The following is a 20,572-nucleotide window of genomic DNA, read 5'->3' on the forward strand; positions in this document are numbered from 1 at the left end:
TTAATATTAACACATTTGCTGGGTGGATCAGCTCATTTTGATAGCATCTAATCTCAAAGGAATGAAAACTGTATTATGAAGTTTGAGTCTGACTTTTAGCAATCAATTCTTCCAGTTTATTTTTTTTTTTAATTGGAAAGGCAGATATACAGAGAGGAGGAGACAAAGAGAAAAAGATCTAAAGATCTTCTATCCACTGATTTATCCCTAAGTGGCTGCAGTGACTAGAGCTGCACCAATCTGAAGCCAGGAGTCAGGAGTTTCCTCTGGGTCTCCCACGCGGGTGCAGGGTCTCAAGGCTTTGGGCCATCTTCAACTGCTTTCCCAGGCCACAAGCAGGGAGCTGGATGAGAAGCAGAGCTGCCAGGATTAGAACTGGTGCCCATATGGGATCCCAGCATGTGCAAGGCCAGGACTTTAGCCACTAGGCTACCATGCCAGGCCCAATTCTTTCTGTTTAAAATAACGGCTTTGTTCTAGTTGAGTCCTAACAAATTAGAAAAACCTTTTAATATCCTGCTCATAAGACCCAAAAAGTTTAACCTACATAGTTTTGCTTATGGGATAATGTGATTAGAGTACTCAGTGGAGGAACAGAACTAACGGAGACACACAAGGTAGAGACAATCCATGGGCACTGCAAACACAAAACGAAGCTTTCTGCAGGGCAGACATCAGGGACCAGCACAATGAAAGCATGCCAGGAAGCCATCAGGGGAGAGCAAAGCCTTCCTCTACAGGCTCGTTACTACAATTCAAAGAACTTGAGTTTCACCTCAGTGACAACACGCTACACCCTGTAGAACAGACATGTTTTCCTTTATCTCATTAAGAAATGTCAACTACATGAACAAAAGTGCAAAGTATCCTGTCAGTCTGCAACACTCGTAGCTGCAGTTGCTCAGGGTCTTCTTTCAGCCCTTTGTGACTCAAGTTCTTCCTGCTGCATGTTACCATCTGCTCTATTCCTTCGGTTAGGTATGCTAGGTGACAGAATTTTCCATCTAGTGCAATCACTGCATCCACCAGACCTACATATCAGTCATTTCAACGCAGGTGTAATACTTCATCATAACAATCTTGGCTTATTTGCTTTTTCTTCAATTACCAATATTTGATTTCCTCCTGGATTGGTTGGTGTTCTTACCTGAGCTATCTCTGATAGGGACGGCACAAATATCTCTTTACTAGCTGATTCGTATTTTCCCTCCTGATTAATTTTTAGGACATACTGTCACAGGAGCTTAATGCTACATTCCTCTTCAGGAAACTATTAATTCACAATGCCCCCAACAGTACAGTGGTATTACCACAGTTCTTCCTCTTTGGAAGTTAGTGTTACTGACTTTTGCCACACTATTAACTGAAAATTCAACTGTGAAACTATTGCAACTCTGTGGTAGAAACTAAATGCAAATTTCAATTTGAGATTAAAAAACACAAAATGAGAATACTTCTTTAAAATACATCATATTGTATTCAAAACAAACATGATTTTTATAGTGAGAATAAATATTAATTTATCCATTTCAACATGCATATATAGTTAGACTTTTTAAAGGAACAAATAATTGTGTTTGCATGCTTTCAGATGAACTAATTTGGCCTGTTTTTAAAAATAGAGGAAGTACTATTTGTATTCTTTGATTCTACCTTTACCTCCTGAAAGTAACATAAACAGTTATGTAATCAATAGGAACAAAACTAAGCTTAAACTCACCTAAAGTAAAAATTGCTAGACAGGTCCACATTTTGAAATATTCGAAGATACCTTAAGAACAAAAGCAGAGCATGTTACATTTATGCAATACCATGAGCTGAGCATTCCAAGTCTGAAACTCTGAATGATGCCAGAAACACTTCAAAGTTTTGGCCTATTTTGGATTTCTGGGTTTTTAAATAAGGTGTACTCAACTGGTAAGATCTATGCCCCAATGCCCAAAACTAAAAACTCTGAAACCCTTCTGGTCATAAGCAACTGGAGTAAAGGATACTTGAATTCTGTTTTCCTTCACAGTTTGACATATATTTACACATTTTTGTTGATAAATACACTCACGAAAGCTCAAGAAGTCCAACCGTACCTGGGACATGAACTTCTCCAACAACTCCAAGTATGTAGTGTATCCCTCCCCAAGCCCTGAACTCCTGAGGAAGCCTGCTGCTCAACAGCAATCACAGCAGTGAGAGGCAAGCCACGCCTGGAACATGCATGGGACAGAAGCAATGTGCTTTGTAAATGCCCCAAAAATAAAGACAAAAGTGCAAAAAAAAAAAAAAAGCAAAATATCTGAGGGTCGCCATCATTTTTCAGTTGAGATGTCTTTAAGGTGGAAAAAAAAAGTGTACAAAACATTAGAAATCTATATATTTAACCCCCAGGATTAATAAATGTTCACATTTTTCTAAGTTCAGTTCAACATTATTAAGATGATATCACTGAAACATTCTAAAGGTTAGCATCCCCTTTGGGACACCCAACACACATACACACAAGCAATCATTTTCCCGGTGAGGGTATGAACCCTCACAGGACACGTGCCCTTAGCTTTATCACAGAGATCTCTAAATAACTGTAGGGGCTAATGTTGCGGCATAGTGCGTTAAGCCACACCCTGCAACACTAACATCCCATACGAAAGCTGGTTCACGTCCCAGCTGCTTCCCTTTCAATCTAGCACTTTGCCAATGCTCCTAGGAGAGCATGAGAGAATGAACTAAGTTCTGGAGTCCCTGTGTTCATGAGGGAGACCCAGATACAGCTGCAGACTCCAGGCTTTTGTCTGGGCCAGACTTGCACCAGTGGCAATTCAGAGAGTGAATTAGCGAATGGAGAACCTCTCTCCGTCTCCCTGTGTTTCTTCCTCTCGCTATGTTAGATCTTTGAAAAAGACTTTTTAAAAATAAATAACTGATAGCAATACACTGTGTGATTACAGTATCTATTTAATGATGCATGTTTGGCTTAGGAATTAAGATGCTGGTTAGGATGTCCATGTCACAATTTGGAGTACTGAGGGTCAACTTCTGTTTTAGGTCTCATTCTAACTTCCTGTTAACGTGGATCTTGGAGGAAACAAGCAGGAAATGAAGGCTCATATAGCTGGGTCCCTGCCATCCACGCTCCTGGATTTGGCCAAGCCCAGCTGATGCAGGTATTTGGGGATTGAACTAACATGTGGAGTGTGTTCTCATGCTTGCTCTCTCTCTCTCTCAAATCAATACTAACTTTTAAGATTTATATTTATTATTTTTTTATTGGAAAGGCAGATATACAGAGAGGAGAGACAGAGAGGAAGATCTTCCGTCTGATGATTCATTCCCCAAGTGAGCGCAACAGCCAATGCTATGCCAGTCCGAAGCCAGGAGCCTCTTCCAGGTCTCCCACGTGGGTGCAGGGTCCCAAAGCTTTGGGCCGTCCTGGACTGCTTTCCCAGGCCACAGGCAGGGAGCTGGAAGGGAAGCGGGGCTGCTGGGATAGAACCGTCGCCCATATGGGATCCCGGGCGTGCAAGGCAAGGACCTTAACCACTGTGCCACTGCGCCGGGCCCAATACTAACTTTTAAATACAATACTTCCATAAATCATTTCCAACTTTGACAATTGCCCTACAACTCACTTTTTCACTCAATTTTTAAATCTAGCTATGTTGAAATCTATACATTTAATTTGTTCTTTTTTTTTTTAAGATTTGCCTTTTTTTTTTTTAATGGAAAGGCAATTCACAGACAGAAGAAGAGACAGACAGACCCTCTATCCATTGGTTCACTCCCCAGATGGCCACAACAGCCAGAGGAGCCAGGTGCTTCCTCAGGGGTCTCCCACACAGGTGGAGGATTCCAAGGCTTTGGACCATCCTCTACTGTTTTCCCAGGCCACAAGCAATGAGCTAGACGGAAAGTGGAGGAGCTTGGACATGAACCAGGGCCCATGTGGGATCCCAGTGGTTGCAAGGTGAGAATTCAGCCATTATGCCACCGCCCCGGTTCCTAATTTGTTCATTTTAATTGATGCACAGTCATCATGCAATACATGGCATATTTTATTTACTCATTCCTCTACTGAGAAACCATTGGATTCTGTGTAGTCTTCCATTATATGTTCAGCGCATGTTTTCTTGTACACATAGCTCAGAGTTTCTCTAGGGCACATGCATACCAGCAGAACAACTGACTTGTAGAGAATACACATTTTCTCAATTTTGCCAGAATGTGTAAAATTGTCCTAAGTGGCTGAAATATTGTCACTCCAACTCACAATGTGTAGTTCATTTATACTCATCCTGTGTAATTCATTGTGTCCATAATTTCCAACCTGATTAATGAGAATTGAATGGTGCCACTTGAAATAGAATCAGAATGTCTTCCATGCTGTTCCTAACTCATAACAATTTTTCAGTTGGGCCACTAATCTTTTACTAATTGGTACAAATTCTTCCCATTTTCTATGATATGCTACAAATACCTGCTTTCAGACTGCAGTTTCTTCTCTGAAATCTGTCTAATTGTGAAGATATTTTTACCTTGATAGCATCAAATTCAACATTGCTTGCCTTATAATTTCTACATTTTTTAAAATTTTGGTAATGATATCCTCCACCAAGGGTCATGAAAACATTTTTTTTTTTCTTGAGACTTTCTTTGTAGAATTGCTTCTCAACGTTGTCAGAGACTGGAATCTAACCTTATTTTTATTCAAATGGAAAGCCTAGGTCTTTATAATGACTATTCTATCATATTTTGCTTTCTGTAATAAAACATATCCTTTTCCAAGACTTTCTCAACTCTGTTCATTAATCACGGCCAATGCCACCACCAACAGCAAAACAGTCTTCCTATAGTTTGCTGAACAACTTAATTACTATAAATTTAACTGTCTGGTTGCCCTGATCCCTTCTTCCTTTTCTTTTTAAAACACTTTAAGTTCTAGAAAAACACTTAGGCCTGTGGATGGTCTGAGGCAGACCTGGACAGCCAACAGGCCTCAGCACTTACACAGAAAGAATAGGAAGGTACCCTTGTGAAGACAGAAGAACAGGTCACGTCTTATCCAACGACCTCTCAAGCTGGTGTCAACAGACCATCTCAGTTCTCCTAGCCACTAACGTACAGCAGGGAGTGCTGCACTCCACTTCTTCCCTTCTCCCCCCACATCCCCACCACAGACACAGCTCACTCACTCAGCCTCCCCTCCATGTCCCGCTCTATCTCAGCCAGGGGCCCATGTGGGTCTGCAATACCCATTCCCCACCTCTGCAATGAACATGAAAAATTAATCATTTTCTCATGAAACAGATAAATGAAATTTTTTTTGGAAAAAGAAATTAAATAATGTCACTTTTTCTATCATTGTTAGTGATAAGGTTGACCATTTAACCATGTCTGCTTTTCTTTTCCTTATAAGAATATTATCCTTTAAAATTATTAGAGATCAGTAGTTTCATAGGTTTATATGTATGAATGAATATTCCATTCTTCAATAACCTCTCATAGAATGTCTTGAGGTTTTAACATTTTATTTATTTATTTAATAAACAGAGAGAAAGAAATACATACACAGAGAAAGGGGGTGGGCAGGAGCTCCCGACCACTGGTTCATTCCCCAAATGTTCTCCACAGCCAGTACCGTGCCAGGGCCGAAGGCAGGAGCTGGGAATTAAACTCAGCTTTTCCCAGGTGGGTGACAAGGACTCACAGAGCCATTCCCACTGGCTTCCAGAGTCTGCACTAACAGGAAGCTGGAGTTGGGGAGCCAGGAATCAGACCAAAGTACACCAATATGGGCGGGACGCATTCATGTTAACAGGCTGAACACCCACCCTTTGCCTACTGAATTTAAAGCCACTGTGGACCTTGCCTGACTCAGCTGTTACAGTGGGGGGCTGTAAAACCCCTTAAACAAACATTGCAGGTGGCTGAATCAGCACTTGACCTTTTCACAGAACCTTGACAATTTTGTTCTACCCCACTGAAAGCAAGCAGTTCCCACAAGAACTTACCTAGCTTCATCAGGATGAGTAATCCGTACAGAATCATTGGGTATGTAGATCATATTTGTATCTTCAATCTTGTATATTGCATGACCTCCAATATCTGCCATCTTCCTCCTTTTAGTAATTAACACAATATAGTACCCTTCTAAAAACCTGACAAACCCTATGAAACAAAAGGAAAAATGAAGCTTAATAAACTTAATAATACATTTGCATACAAATTTCAAATGCCAAAACTGTACACATTTCCTACTTTGCTGGTTTTAGACTTTATAACCACATAAATGTTCAGTTGTCTTACAATCATTCTCAAGAAATATGTTTTCACTAACATTTATCTCGCCTAAAATGTTACTTTAAACAACTTTTACTCATTCTTTTTAGTCTCACTCCAAATAGGATTGAGGGACTTTAAACAACAAGACACATGGGGTACTTCACAAGTGCATGAGAAGAAGAGAAGTGAAATTTAAGTTTATTGGGCTGGGCATTTGGCCTAGCAGTTAGGACACCAGCTAAGCTGCCTGTATCCAGCATCAGAGTATTTGGTTTGCTACCTTGCTCTGGCTCCTGACTGCTTCCTGTCAACGCAGACCTGGGAAGGCAACTCTAACGGCTTAAGTGAGAATGGCTCTGTGAGTCCTTGTCACCCACCTGGGAAAAGCTGAGTTTAATTCCCAGGCTTAATTACTGCGTTCCTGCCACCCACATGGGAGACCTCACTTTGCAAGTGTCAGGATCCTAAATGGTGCGAGTTTGTATCCCAGCTGCTCCACTTCCCTTCCAGCTTCCTGCTTGTGGCCTGGGAAAGTAGTAAAAGATGGCCCAAAGCCTTGAGACCCTGAACCTGAACCCACATGGGAGACCTGGAAGAAGCTCCTGGCTTCAGATTAGTTCAGTTCAGCTCTGGCCATTGAAGTCATTTGGGGAATGAACCAGTGGATGGAATATCTTTCTCTCTTGTCTCTCCTTCTCCCCATAAATTTGAGCTGTCTTTCCAATAAAAATAAATAAATAAAAAATTTTTCTTCCATTGTTAGGGTCCAGGCTAAAGCCCCGGAAATCAGGGTGCAAGCTAGTCAACCCCCAGAGAACGACAAAGAGTCTTGCTGGTAATGCAAACAGCAAAGAGTTTATTTCACCAGCATGCTGGGGTCAGATCCCACTTGGGGCACACAGGCCAGCCAAGTGGGGCGGTCTGACCCTGAACTAGCCCAAGACAGAAGTTTATATAGGCCATTTGGGGCTGGGAAATACATCAAAAGTAACAACCTTAGACATGTTAATTTTTATGGCCTTCAGGCACAGGCAGCCTGTTCTGTTCCCATACCCATTATCTGTATGGCTCATCCCATTCTCACACCCTTATCTTCCTCTTGTTCTTGGGACCAGAGAAGAATTGCGCCCTTGCCCCCCTGCACCTGGGTTCACAAAGTTGCAGGACAGCAAAGAACAAATTTATCACTAAAGTGGAATCCTCCCAAAGTCCAGGTGCCTCCTGGCCTAGCAAAGTAGCAGTTTTCTCCACACAAAGGAACCTCACACTGCCCAACAATAACATTTTACCCACACTCTAACAGCATATAAGTGCTTGTACATGCTCTCTTTCTCTCTCTCTCTCTCTATCTCTCTCTCTCTCTCTCTCTCTCACACACACACACACACACACACACACACACACACTATCAAGCCTAGGATCCTGTGGTATAGATCTGTGTTCTAGAATTGGCAAATACCTATTGTCTATGCCTTCTTATTCTAAGCCAACCAAAACAGGAAACTAGTAATTGAATATATTAACATGAATGAATTAAAATCTATAATGAAAAGCTGTCTTGAGGATTATATGGACCATGCGACTAAGAAAACAAATTCTAGTAAAGAAAAAAAAAAACTTGCCTTTTAGAGATCCACAAAACACTTTGAAAAAAAAAAAATGTTCACTTCTGCTTATTTTCTTCTTGGAGACAAGCCAAAACAAGGAGGAGGAAATGAGAAGGGGAAAAAAGCTGATGACAAACTCATAAAGAGCAAGTTAGGAGAAGCAGTTATTCCTTTTAAGAGATAAAACTTACAGAAGTAAGGCTCCTGGAAGCAGCATTTAAAAAAAAAAAACTGAGGAGAATTCAATTGTGTTTAAATACTAAATATTTCCAAAATAAATTAGCTTTCCTTTTATTCTTTCTTTCTAAACATTTATTTTTATATGAAATTCTCTGCAGTAATTGCTCTCAACCTGTATTCCAATTGAACTTTAACTTGACATTACTAGTTCCAATCTGTTTGTATCATTCTATATTTCCTTTCATGATTTGTGAGAAGTCAAACACACAGCATAAAAGCAACTTTCAGCTTCAAGCACAAATGCTTACAATGCAAACAAACAAAATCATAGCACTTCTGCATCATATCACTCTCAAGAACGCAAGTGACACCTCCAACGTCACTTCCCAAGGCCCATTCTGTCATCAGTGGGTCTTCCATGTATCTTGTAAAGTGTTGTTTTAGAAAACATCTTAGCCTCCGCCCTATTTTATCACAAAGCTCCTCCAACCTGGTAAGTTGAAAGAGCATCTCTGACGACCTACAATGAAAGAGAAAGGACACAGCCCTGAAAAGGTGGGAACGGTGACTGAGCTGAGAGTAGTCAGGACTGCAGACCAGCAGCTGCCCAGCAAGGCCACCAGGTACTGCGATTTCATGATGGACACTCAAGATCCCAGGTGAGCTCCAAAATGCCCTGCTGCCGCCAAACTGCAACGCAGCAGAGCAGGAATTAGCAGGGTGGTTACAGGACTTGAATAATCCACAGCTGAGCAAAGGAAAGCCTTTAAAGTGCTTAATACTCAATATATGGCCTCAAGATGAATAGCTGGCCCAGGAATTTCAATCATGTAAACAAACTGAGGGTAAGGGTTTAAAATCTGATTTTAAGATCTATAGCCTGGTCCAGAATGGGACAGAGGCTGGTTGGCATATTTACCACTAGATTTATACATTGAGTCACATGTGTACAAGCTACATTCAAATCTTCCATAGTAGTTTGCATATTGGTAATGTATTGGGGGAAAAGGCAGTCTTTTATTACAGAGAGTTGCAAATTATACCTCTACAGTTTTATAGTATGCGGATCAAATCAACCATAAGGGTAATGCAAAACATCCCAATGAAAACACTCTAGTCATGCTAAAAAAGTTGGTAGAGAACTTGGCACAGAATGGAAAACTATTGTTATAGCCATTTTGTACAAACATTATTCTGACAACTCGACTATATATTTCTCAAAGTATTTTGTGTTTTATGATTCAATGTCCTTTATTATTTATAAAATAGTACTGGGAAAAATATAAACTTTTACTAGCTTTGTATTCACTTTTCACTAGTTCTAAATAGTATTTACATGGTTAAACCAGAATGCATTCAATGCATTACCATAAAAACAACATTCAGTTAATGTATTCACTTTACTTGTAGGCTCAGTGACTTACTTTCCCATCCAAAAACAGTCTCAAACCCAAGAGGTCTCTAACTAACAAAGATGGCAAAGAAGACACCTTTAAGAACATTACCTCACAGGAAACATGGAGACACCTCCATCCTAACCCAGAGTTTATTTACTAACATTTGTGTGTGAGATAGCATCTACAGGGGCTGGCACAGTGGCAAAAGCAGGCTAATCCTCCACCTGTGGCACAAGCATCCCATGTAGGTGTTGGTTTGTGTCCCAGCTGCTCCACTTCTGATCCAGTTTCCTGCTTATGACCCAGGAAGGCAGTGGAGTATGGCTCAAGGACTTAAGTCTCTGCACCTAACTGGGAGACCCAGAAAGAAGCTCCTGGCTCCCGGCTTTGAATCAACTCAGCTCTGGCCATTGTGGCCATCTGGGGAGTAAGCCAACCAATGGGAAACCTGTGTCTCTTTCTCTCTCTGTAAAATCTGCCTTCCAAATGAAAATAAATAAATCTTTAAAAATAATAATATCTATTGCAAAATTGGATATCAGTTGATTCAAATAAAGCTTTTGGTTTTACAAGATTGCTTACATGACATTAAAAATGAGGCTGGCATTGTAGTATAGCAGGTTAAGTGCTAGTTCATCTCCTAGTTGTTCCAGTTACAATCCAGCTCGCTGCTAAAGACCTGGGGAAAGCATCAGACCACGGCTCAATCGTCTGGGCCCGTACTACTCACTACCCTGGATGAAATTCCATCCCAGTCCTGGCCATTGCAGTCATCCGGAGAGTATACCAGAAAAATAAAAGCTATTTCCCTATCTTTCCCTGTCTCTCTGTAACTCTTTCAGATAAATAAATCTTTTTTTAAAATGTCAAGAAATATTGCCAAAAACAAACATGTCAAGAATAAGAAAAATGACCAAAGTGCCATGAAAACAGAACAGTCTTCAGAGCTAGTTAATGTAAAGGCAAACAGTCCCAAGACAACTCCAGAACACCCAAGGGCAGCTATTTTTAAACAGAATTCAATAACTGATCTTCACTTCCTTACACTTAATCATCAAGGAAGTTTCAATTTTGAATAGTAAACCCTGGTTCATGAGGCACTCAATATTATCTACACCTTAGGAAATTTCCATCCAAAATACTATAGTAACATATCAATATTTAAAGGAATAAGAATAATCTATTAAATAACTACTATTTTTCCATTAATTATTTTTATTTTTGATGATTTTTACATAGTTGATTAGGGTGATAAGGGTCAAGGGCTACAGGAAGGTGGGTGAGATCACCATTTCCACATTTTCTTTTTTTCTTTCCTGTATCTGGGGGAAGGAGGGGAGACAAGGAGAGAAGCCACACCCAGCCTCCTAAATGCCTCTGCACCCTGGGATGGAGGATAGCCACCCAACACCATCCCAGGATTCCCAAATTGGGCATGCTCTAACCCATACTCACTTTGACTTATGCATGTACCAGAAGGAACAGTCAACCCAGCCTGGCATTTCCCTAATCCAGCTCACATGAGGCCAACAGGTGTTATAGCCCTGCCTGGCCTGGTCTGTACCCATCCCAACTCACACTCTCCAGTGGGAGTGGTGATCCAGCAGGGGAGCCCTATGAAGCCCTCCTACTGACTTCACCCCTTCCCCCTTGGTCTCACATGTGCTGGGTGGGTGCTGTGTCCCAGAGTGGCAAGGCCCACCTCACCTCTGCTTTGCCAGTGGGTGCTATAGCCTGGTCAGGCCCGGCCTACCCCCAATTGCAGCTCACACTGGTGGGGGCTACAGCCTAGCCTAGCCTAGCCCTTCCGGCCCCAGTATTGGCCCTCATGCATACTGGGTAAAGTTATACTTTATTTTGACCTTTCTTTTTTTCTTGAATTTTCAAATATGAATAGGACTTGGAGTAGAATTAAACACACATAGAATTTATGAAATGCACCTTCCATGACAATATGCAGACATACTGAGACCTGCAAACACCTGTCCCATCAACAGGTGCCCTTGGGTGAGCTGGAGAATCTAAAAGGGTCCAGTACAAGGGGGTAGGGGAAACCATAGCACCCTCTACCTCGCCTGACAGTCACTGAGACACAACACAGACATAAATGGACTTCACGTGAGCAGCCACTAGTGCACACTGAGAAAAGCAAACTCCAAATACAGCAAAATATAATCCAAGCTCCAACAAACACAGTCACAAAATAGAAAATGGCAATCAGAAAACTGAAGAACTAGAAACTTTACAGCATTGCCACATTCCTACTAACGTTGTTAACACCTACAGAAACCACTTATTCCACATTACATACAGTCTGTAGGGTGAGCAAGCACAGAGATGGGGCGGGCATTATAGCACAGCAACTTAAACTCCCGCTTCAGAAGCCTACAGCCCAGGGCGAGTATTGCTTCACATCCCAACTCCCACACTTTTTATTTATTTTTATTGGAAAGGCAGATTTACAGAGAGGAGACAGAGACAAAGCAACTCGTACACTTCTGATTCCGTTTCTTCCTAATGCACCTAGGAAACCAGTGAATTTGAAGGTTCAAGTTCTTAGGTCTCTGTAACCCACGTGGGAGACCTCCATGAGGATCCTGTGTGCATTTGAGAAGTGATCCAGTGAATGCAAGATGTCTCTCACTTCTTTCCTTCCCCCCTCTCCACTTCTGTCACTCTGCATTTCAAATAAATGAGTTTTAAAAAAAGAAAATTAAAAAAAAAATACTGATATCCTTTAAACATGTATTAATTAATAAAAGCAGCACAGAGGTAAATCTGTAATTTCTAAAGATTTAAAACAAGGTAACGTCAGCGGAGAGGTGACGTCTAACTGCCTTCGTCTCTGGCTTACAGAGGGGCCCAAGAAACCTGGCCTGCCCCCTCCACTGCCCAACACCCCGACACGCAGGGGCAGCTGTATGCCTGGCTGGCTGCTGCTGCAGATCCCCCCATTGCCCTGCCCTTGTCTACACCTTATTCCTCTTTCACACTCCATCTTGAGTTCCATCTGCTCCAACAAATCTTTCCCAGCTATTCCAGGTCCAAGGCACCTAACTTGTTTTTGTTTTTTAAGATTTATTTTACTTTTATGGGAAAGGCAGGTTTATAGAGGAGAGACAGAGAAACATCTTCCATCTGCTGGTCCAAATGGCTACAACAGCCAATCCAGAGCCAGGAGCTAGGAGTTTTATCCAGTTCTGCCACGTGGGTGCAGGGATTTGAGCCATCCTTTTCTTGCTTTCCTTGGCTATAAGTAGAGAGCTGGATCGGAAGTAGAGCAGCCGGGACATGATCTGGTGCCCATGTGAGGATGCTGGTGCTTGCAGGTTAGACTAGCTTAAAAAAAAATGTTTTCGGGCCCGGCGCAGTGGCGCAGTGGCGCAGTGGTTAAGGTCCTCGCCTTGCATGCCCGGGATCCCATATGGGAGCCGTTCTATCCCAGCAGCCCCGCTTCCCTTCTAGCTCCCTGCCTGTGGCCCGGGAAAGCAGTTGAGGACGGCCCAAAGCTTTGGGACCCTGCACCCGCATGGGAGACCTGGAAGAGGCTCCTGGCTTCAGATCGGCATAGTATCGGCCGTTGCGTTCACTTGGGGAGTGAATCATCGGACGGAAGATCTTCCTCTCTGTCTCTCCTCTCTGTATATCCGCCTTTCCAATTAAAAAATAATAATAATAAAAATAAATCTTTAAAAAAAAGTTTTCAAGTATTAATTTTATGGAAATTTTTAAATTTTTTACTTAAATATCTACATATTATTTGAAAGGCACACACATCCACTCGTGGATCTGCTGATTCACACCTAAATGGCCACAGCAGCAGGGGCAGGGCCAGGCTGAAGCCAGAGTCCCAGAACTCCAGCATGCCCTCCGGCACTGTTAACTTAACACCACAGAGCTTGGTTCTCAATTACGATGATGGAGTTGTTTCAGGGATTTTTATCCTCTGACATGCATCAACCAGGAACAAATCCACAGGAGTGGGAAGGCAGACCAAGAACTGCAGTGCATCTCACTAAAGTGAAGGTATATTTAGAGCATTCAAGGTTGGGGGAAGACACTTGGGTAAAATCAAAATGAAGAGGCTCAAACCAAGGCAAGATCACAGTTAAAGAGATCATCATCAGGCCAGAGCCATGGCATAGTAGGGTAAGCCTCAGCAGCAGCGCCAGCATCACATGTGGATGCCAGCTCATGTCTCAGCTGCTCCACTTCTAGTCCAGGTCACTGCTAATGTGTCTGGGAAAGCAGTGGAAGATGGCCTAAGTGCTTGGGCCCCTGCCACTCAATATTAGAGACCTGGATGAAGTTCCTGGCTCCTGGCTTCAGACTGGCCCAGCTCTAACAGTTGCAGCTGCTTGCAGAGTGAACCAGCAGATGGGAAGATCTATCTTCTCTCTCTCTCTCTCTCTTCCTCCCTCCCTCCCTCCCTTTCTTTCTAACACTGATTTTCAAATAAAAATAAATAAATTGAAAATAAATAAATAAAAGTAAAATAAATCTTAAAAAACTGTCAGAGCTGGAGGAGAAAACCGACCCAGGGCGCAGTATAAGTTAGCACAGAAGTTGGCACAGCTATGGAATGTCATGTTTCTAGAAACCTCTTCTTTGAAACCGCTTCTTTATGTCAAAATGACTCACATGGTCCAAGGAGAGCAAGACGTTTCATTTTCCTGCCTACTTGTGATTATCTAGAACAAAGCTTTCCAGTGAGTCAGAGTAGCAGTTACCCCTAGAAAGTTGGAACCCTTTACGGCTGCCACCTGCCCTGTAAAAAAATGGTTTGGTTTTTAAAATTCATTTTACTGGATCTGTTAGCTCAACTGATGATTGGCATAGCAAATATGCACAACTAGCCAACTTACTTTATTTTTTATTAATTTTCTTGCCTTTTTTTATTTTATGGTACAATTCCATTGGCTCTGGGACTTCCCTTACCCACTCCCCAAGTTCCTTCCCCTGCACTGATTTCCCCTATGTTATAATAGTACAGTCCTTCATAAACAGTCATAAGTTCACCATTCTGCTTTTAAGTATATCCTGACACTGCAGGTACGGACAATGACACAGAGTTCAGCATCCTATTATCAAGATACACTTAAGTTTCATTGGGAGTCCATCTTTGATATGGAAGTAACTTACTTTAAAAAAAAAAAGTTACTTACTTTAAAATCTGAAAGGCAGGCAGAGAGACAGAAAGAGTGGGAGGTAAAGAGGAGAGAGACAGAGAGTATTTCCATGGACTGATTCACTCCTTCAATAGCTAAGCCTGGGCCAGGTTGGTTGAAGTCAGGAGCCAGGAGCTCCATCCTGGTCTCCCACAAGGGTGCAAGAACCCAAGCACTTGAGCCATCCACCCGCTGCCTTCCCAGGCACATTCACACTCCTGCTGGATGGGAGGCAGAGCAAGCAGGGCTGAAAGCAGCCATTGAGATACAGGATGCAGGCATCCCAAGAAGAGGCTGAATCCACTACCACACAATGCCTGCCCTTAACTTGTACTTTTATAATTGCACAGCAAGTCAGAGAGCAGAATCTTCAAAGGCCAAAAAGGCTGCATAATTGTTCATATTCAGTATAGAACTGAGCAGGAGTGAACACCAAAGCAGACACCACACACCTGCTGTTCTGTAGCTGATGGGTGAAGAATCAAATGTGCAACAACCAAATCCTACGGGTGATGGGTCAGGAGCCCCAAGACAGACAACCTGTGGAGTTGGACTATGCAGAGAAAGAAATAAAAGTAGGTGGCAAGAGGCTGCCACACTTCTTACCCACAACGCCAAACGCTGAGACGGCACGGAACAGCCCAGAGGATCCTTTCTGTCCCATCTTGGTCCTGTTGCCCAGGTCCAAGCGGCCCAGGAGCTCCCTCACTTCTTGCTGCGTGTACACATGCTGAAAAGGAGCATATGTCGTCATCTGTGAGCCCGTTCCTCATTTGCCACCACGAGCCTACCAGAATCACCAGCCATTCGCTTGCCTGAGAAGTCTTTTGTAACGCGGGACGAAGCTACAGTGTGGAAAGCCAACAAGCTCTTTCACACTGGCAGCTAAGGTCAGGCTGCTGCACTGAAAAGTTGTGTCAAAACCTTATAACTCTGAGTCAGAGATTTTAGGGATCTGCAGAAAATGTTTAAGAAGCCTGAGAGTGTCTTCCAATTTTATATAAAGTTTAGACCAGGTGTGCATTTTTTTTTCTGAGAAGCTGCATTGCTTTTCTTAGCTTTACAAAGGACTCCTTGAGCAACTTTTCCCAACTCCAAATATAGCCAAGAATCATTACCCTCTATTAATAAACACACACAGGCCAGTGGCAAGGGTAAGGGCACTTGGGAGGAGTATAGGGAGTCACCATAAATTATCCTAAGGTATTATAACATCAGGGACTAGCATTGTGGTGCAGTGGGTTCAGCCACCACTTGCCATGCCAGCATCTCATACTGGAGCACTGGCTCCACTTCCGATCCAGCTCCCTGCTAATGCACCTGGGAAGGCAGCAAAAGTTGGCCCAAGTGTTAGGACCATCTATGTGGGAAACTGGCCCCAGCTTGGTCATTGTGACCATTTGGAACAGTGAACCAGTAGATAAAAGGTTTTCTTTTTCTTTCTCTCTCTCTTTCCCTCTCTCTTTCCTTATCACACTTCCTCCATCTCTTCCTCTTCCTAGTTGTCTCTGTATTACTGCCTTTCAAATAAATAATTTTTTTTAAATATATTTAATTGAAAGGTGAAATGTCAGAGAGAAAGTGAGAGAGACACGGGGTGTGGGAGGAAGATTAGTTACAGACAGAAAAGGAGGAAAAGAGAGGAAGGAGGTGAGAAGGAGAAAGAGAGAGAGAAAGAATCTTCCATCTACTGGTTCATTCCTCTAAATGGCCACAATGGTCAGACGTGGGCCAATCTGAAACCAGGAGCCAGCAGCTTTATTACTTGGCCCATTCCCCACTGCTTTCCCAGATCATAAGTAGGGACCTAGACAGGAAGTAGAGCAGCTAGGACTTGAACTGTCATGCATTTGAGATGCCATTGGTACAGTCATCAGTTTTACCTGCAATCAGCCCCTAAATAAATCTTTACAAGAAATTGTTACAACATGGAAAAACAGTTTTTTGCAAAGAGCTCAGTGGAGATGCGTCCCCGATGTAACTACTAATATGCATCAGGAATTCACACGGATTCAAAAGTATTCACAGATAAGAATTTCAGAAGACAACAAGTTGTATTCTCTCATTTGAAAAAGTTTAAATGAACTCTTCCACACTGGCTGCACTGTGCCATACTCTAACAGTTTTGTGTTTTTGTGTTGCTTCTGTATGCCTAATTTTGGATGCTGTAGTGTCCTGCTGAGAACAGCTTCCATTGTGTTAACCATCTAGTACTTCATCAGAAAAGGTGCTCGATGCTAGCTGTTAGGTTCTGAGGGAAATGCAGGCAGTAGTTCAGGAGTCTCCTCTAGCTGCAAGGAGCTTTGCATGAAGGCCCAGCCATGGACCATCTCCTGATGGCAGAAGCAAAATCAAGTCACGCGGAATCCTACACAAACACCAATGCTTCCAGGAAAAGTTTTTATTCTCTTTCCTACAGAATGTGGTTGTGAAAACAAATCAAAATCATGAACAAAGTCTAATCTGGACATATTTCTTGACATCAGTAGTCTCTAGAAAGCAGTTAAGAGGCTCAAATTCTCACCAACCAAAAACAGTAACTCACTTTCCAGTGCATGCTACAAAAGAAATAAATGAATACGTAATACACCATCAAGGATAACCCATGTCCTTTAAACCACAGGTGTGGAAGTTTCTGTGGTCATCTGTACTTACCCTATCATCTATTATGACCAAATCTTTGGGCTCTGTTCTGTCAATTTTCAAGACACGATATTTCGTTTCCGCATGATTGCTCCCAACGAGAAAGTATCTCTATAAATAAAGAGAAATGTCATTAGCTTCTTAAGGCACCTTGCCCTGTACATATTTTAGAACCACTTCAGGTTCTGTAATTACATCTATTCAGGTTGCTTTCCTTTTTTTTTTTTTTAAAGAAATGCTTCAGTTAAGGTTAACTGGCACGTTACAGAAAACACTGGCTCCAAAAGGGCAATTTTAAATTGAAACATTCTTAGTGGATTCGTGATCGGTATCAGTCTGATGTCTGAAATGCGCCTGGTAACCAGGTCAGATGAATTTAATCACATTATAAAATTAGAGATGAACCTCCCTGATTGGAGACTGATGTTTCAGCTTCGCCAGGACACAGCAGCTCTGGTAAGCATTAAAAGGCTCTACATACAATTAGGAATGCTTGGACAACTGCAGCTATTAAGATATTAACAATTTATCAAATCCATCTTTAAAATGCTTCTATAGAAAACAAAGTCTGAACGTGACTTTAAGCTGGCAACTGTAATTATGCCACCCACAAAGTCCTATCAAACATGAAAATAGCCGTACCCTTCCAAGAGCCCTTTCTTAGACAAGCTATAGGAAGGGTGGATACTCTCATTCCCGAAATACTTTCTTGGAGTACGATGCTTGAACACAGCATTTACACTTCTTAAATGAGTATTGAGAATGAACTGAATAATAAAAATGTGGGAAGGGGGTGGGTAGGATGAACTCTCCCACAGCCAAATACACGGGTTCCAGTCCTTGTTTCACTCTTCCTTGCCACGTCTTGCAAATATGTGCTCTGGGAAGCAATGGTAAATGGCTCAAGTAGCTGGACCATGGCTATCTGTAGATAGAGTCAACAGATAAAAGTCATGTCCCAGCTGCTTGCTTCCCATAGCTCCTGCTAATGGCCCACAAAAGCAGCCAAAGATGGCTCAAGTGTTTCGGTCCTTGCCAGCCACGCAGATGTCTTGGATGAACCTCCTGGCTCCTTGGCTTCAACCTGGCCCAGCCTTGGCCATTGTGGCCTTTTGAGGGAGGAATGGGTCTCCATATGGATGGAAGATCTCTCTTTGTGTGTCTCTCCCTTATACTCTCTCTCTCTCTCTCTCTCTCTCTCTCTCTCTCTCTCTCTCTCTCTCTCTCCAGCTCTGGATTTCAAATAAATAAACAAAATTTCTACTAAGAAATTAATTTTCACCTGGGGGAAGCCAGCTCATAGAGGCCTGGAGGATGGCACCTATGGCTCATATCCAGGCAGGCAGAGCTAGCCTGGGATTTCCTGGGACGGGTGGGGAAAGGGAAGAGGAAAGCCCTAGGTTAGTGTGCTGGCCTGGTGTGCTGCTGGACTGGGCTTTGGGAACTACGAATGGGCCTGGATCTTGGGTGTGTTGGGGGGCGGGGTAAGGTCTCAGGCCAGCACATGTGCTAAGAGCTTGGGACCCTAGTGGGCAGGCAGAGCTCCATGCCAGCATGCCAACCGGCCAGAAGACCAGGCTGGGGAACCCATGCACTCCCGGGTGCAGGAACTGTGGATTGATCAGGGAAAGGAATAAGGGAATGTGAGAGAGGGAGGACTGCTGAGGAAGTATTTTGCAGGTGAGGAATGACTTCTGAGGGATTCCCATTAACAAGGCCACTGTACTTGCAGGTCAGCAAGAAAGCTGAGAGCCAGCAGCTTGGAGAAGAGAAGCTAAAAGACCTTTATGGGTCAGACTGATGCACCAGCCCACGTGGGAGACCTGAGCTGGACTAGTTAGCATGGATTATCACTCACTGACATACGTTATAGCTAAGGCTGGGATCCTACCTAGAAGGGCTAGATCACAGTACCCACCAAAAAGAGTAAGAAAAGGGGACAGGTAATGTTAGGCTGGGCCAGACATTTACTGGTGCATGAGAGATCCAGGTCTGGGGACAGACTCTGGGGGACATGTAAGCCCACTCCCCTGCAGAACTGCAATTTCTGCTGGTTCGCTCAAGAGCTGGTGGTGGTGACAGGCTGAGCGAGGCCATGGAACCCTCCAACACTCATTGGTATTGGGGTGGGGAACAGGCCAGTCTGGCTCAGGCTACAGTACCTGTAAGTACACCCAAGAATAGGGTTGGGGTGGGCTGGGCCACAACATCCATCAACTCATACAAAGGCCAGGATGGAGGATGCAGACTGTGTGGGTAAGGGCCTAGTACCTACTGTCACATGTCAAATCTGCATCCAGGAGAGGGCCTTATCAGGGAACTTGGGAAACTCCCCTGCTGGAATGCAGCTCCCACTGGTGAGCATATGATTCAGGCCTGGGTGTTGGTCAGGCAGGACAAGGTAGCTCCACCTGTTGGCAAGTGTGTGGGTTGGTTCTGGAGGAGGATAAACCAGGCAGGGCCAGGCCACCCTTAACCCACTGGCAAGTGCAGGAGCCAGGCTGGAGTATAGTCATGCCAGGCTAGGCTATCACACCTACCATTTTTTTTTAAGATTTATTTATTTTTTATTACAAAGTCAGATATACAGAGAGGAGGAGAGACAGAGAGGAAGATCTTCCATCCGATGATTCACTCCTCAAGTGAGCACAATGGCTGGTACTGTGCTGATCCAAAGCTGGGAACCAGGAACCTCTTCCAGGTCTCCCATGCGGGTGCAGAATCCCAAAGCATTGGGCCGTCCTCAACTGCTTTCCCAGGCCACAAGCAGGGAGCTGGATGGGAAGTGGAGCTGCCGAGATTAGAACCAGCGCCCATATGGGATCCCAGCGCATTCAAGGCGAGGACTTTAGCTGCTAGGCCATGCTGCCGGGCCCACACCTACCATTTTGAATGAGCCAGGGATGGGAACAGACTGGACAGTGATAGAATGTAGTACCCGCCAGCTAGGACAGATCAGGCTGCAGCATCTGATTGCAAAGGTCAAGACAGGGGAATGGGTTATGCCAAGCTGGGTCAGAGCAACCACTGGCATGTGCAAGATCTATGACTAGGAACAGGCTTGGCTGGGGAGCTAAGGGGGTGCTCCAGCTGGGTTGTGGTTCCCACTGATGAGCGTGAGAGCTAGAATGGGGGTGGCAATCTGGGCTGGACATGACTACAACATCCCTAAGCATTGGTGTGGACTGGGTCTTGGGTGCGCCAGTCTGGGCCGGACTCCAGCACACACTGACATTTGTGAGATCCAGGGTGGGAGTAGGACAGGCTGGGCTAGGTCTTAGCACCCATTTCACCATGGGAGAGCTGT

General features: G+C 43.4%; 1 protein-coding gene across 2 annotated transcripts in view; it reads right to left on the reverse strand.

The window, feature by feature from the left end:
* Window positions 1-20,572, reverse strand: part of LOC121167119 (polyphosphoinositide phosphatase) — a 124,172-nt gene that overhangs the window by 80,746 nt on the left and 22,854 nt on the right. For both annotated transcript variants that reach the window (XM_040996499.1, XM_040996500.1), the window contains exons 2-5: window positions 17,278-17,376; window positions 15,229-15,352; window positions 6,000-6,156; window positions 1,721-1,771 (exon numbers count right to left, since the gene is read on the reverse strand). In XM_040996499.1, coding sequence (XP_040852433.1) covers window positions 1,721-1,771; window positions 6,000-6,156; window positions 15,229-15,352; window positions 17,278-17,376 — 431 coding nt within the window. The remainder of the gene's footprint in view (window positions 1-1,720; window positions 1,772-5,999; window positions 6,157-15,228; window positions 15,353-17,277; window positions 17,377-20,572) is intronic.

This window comes from Ochotona curzoniae, unplaced genomic scaffold (assembly GCF_017591425.1).
Source record: "Ochotona curzoniae isolate NIBS_2020 unplaced genomic scaffold, NIBS_Ocur_1.0 patch336, whole genome shotgun sequence".
Lineage (NCBI taxonomy): Eukaryota > Metazoa > Chordata > Mammalia > Lagomorpha > Ochotonidae > Ochotona > Ochotona curzoniae.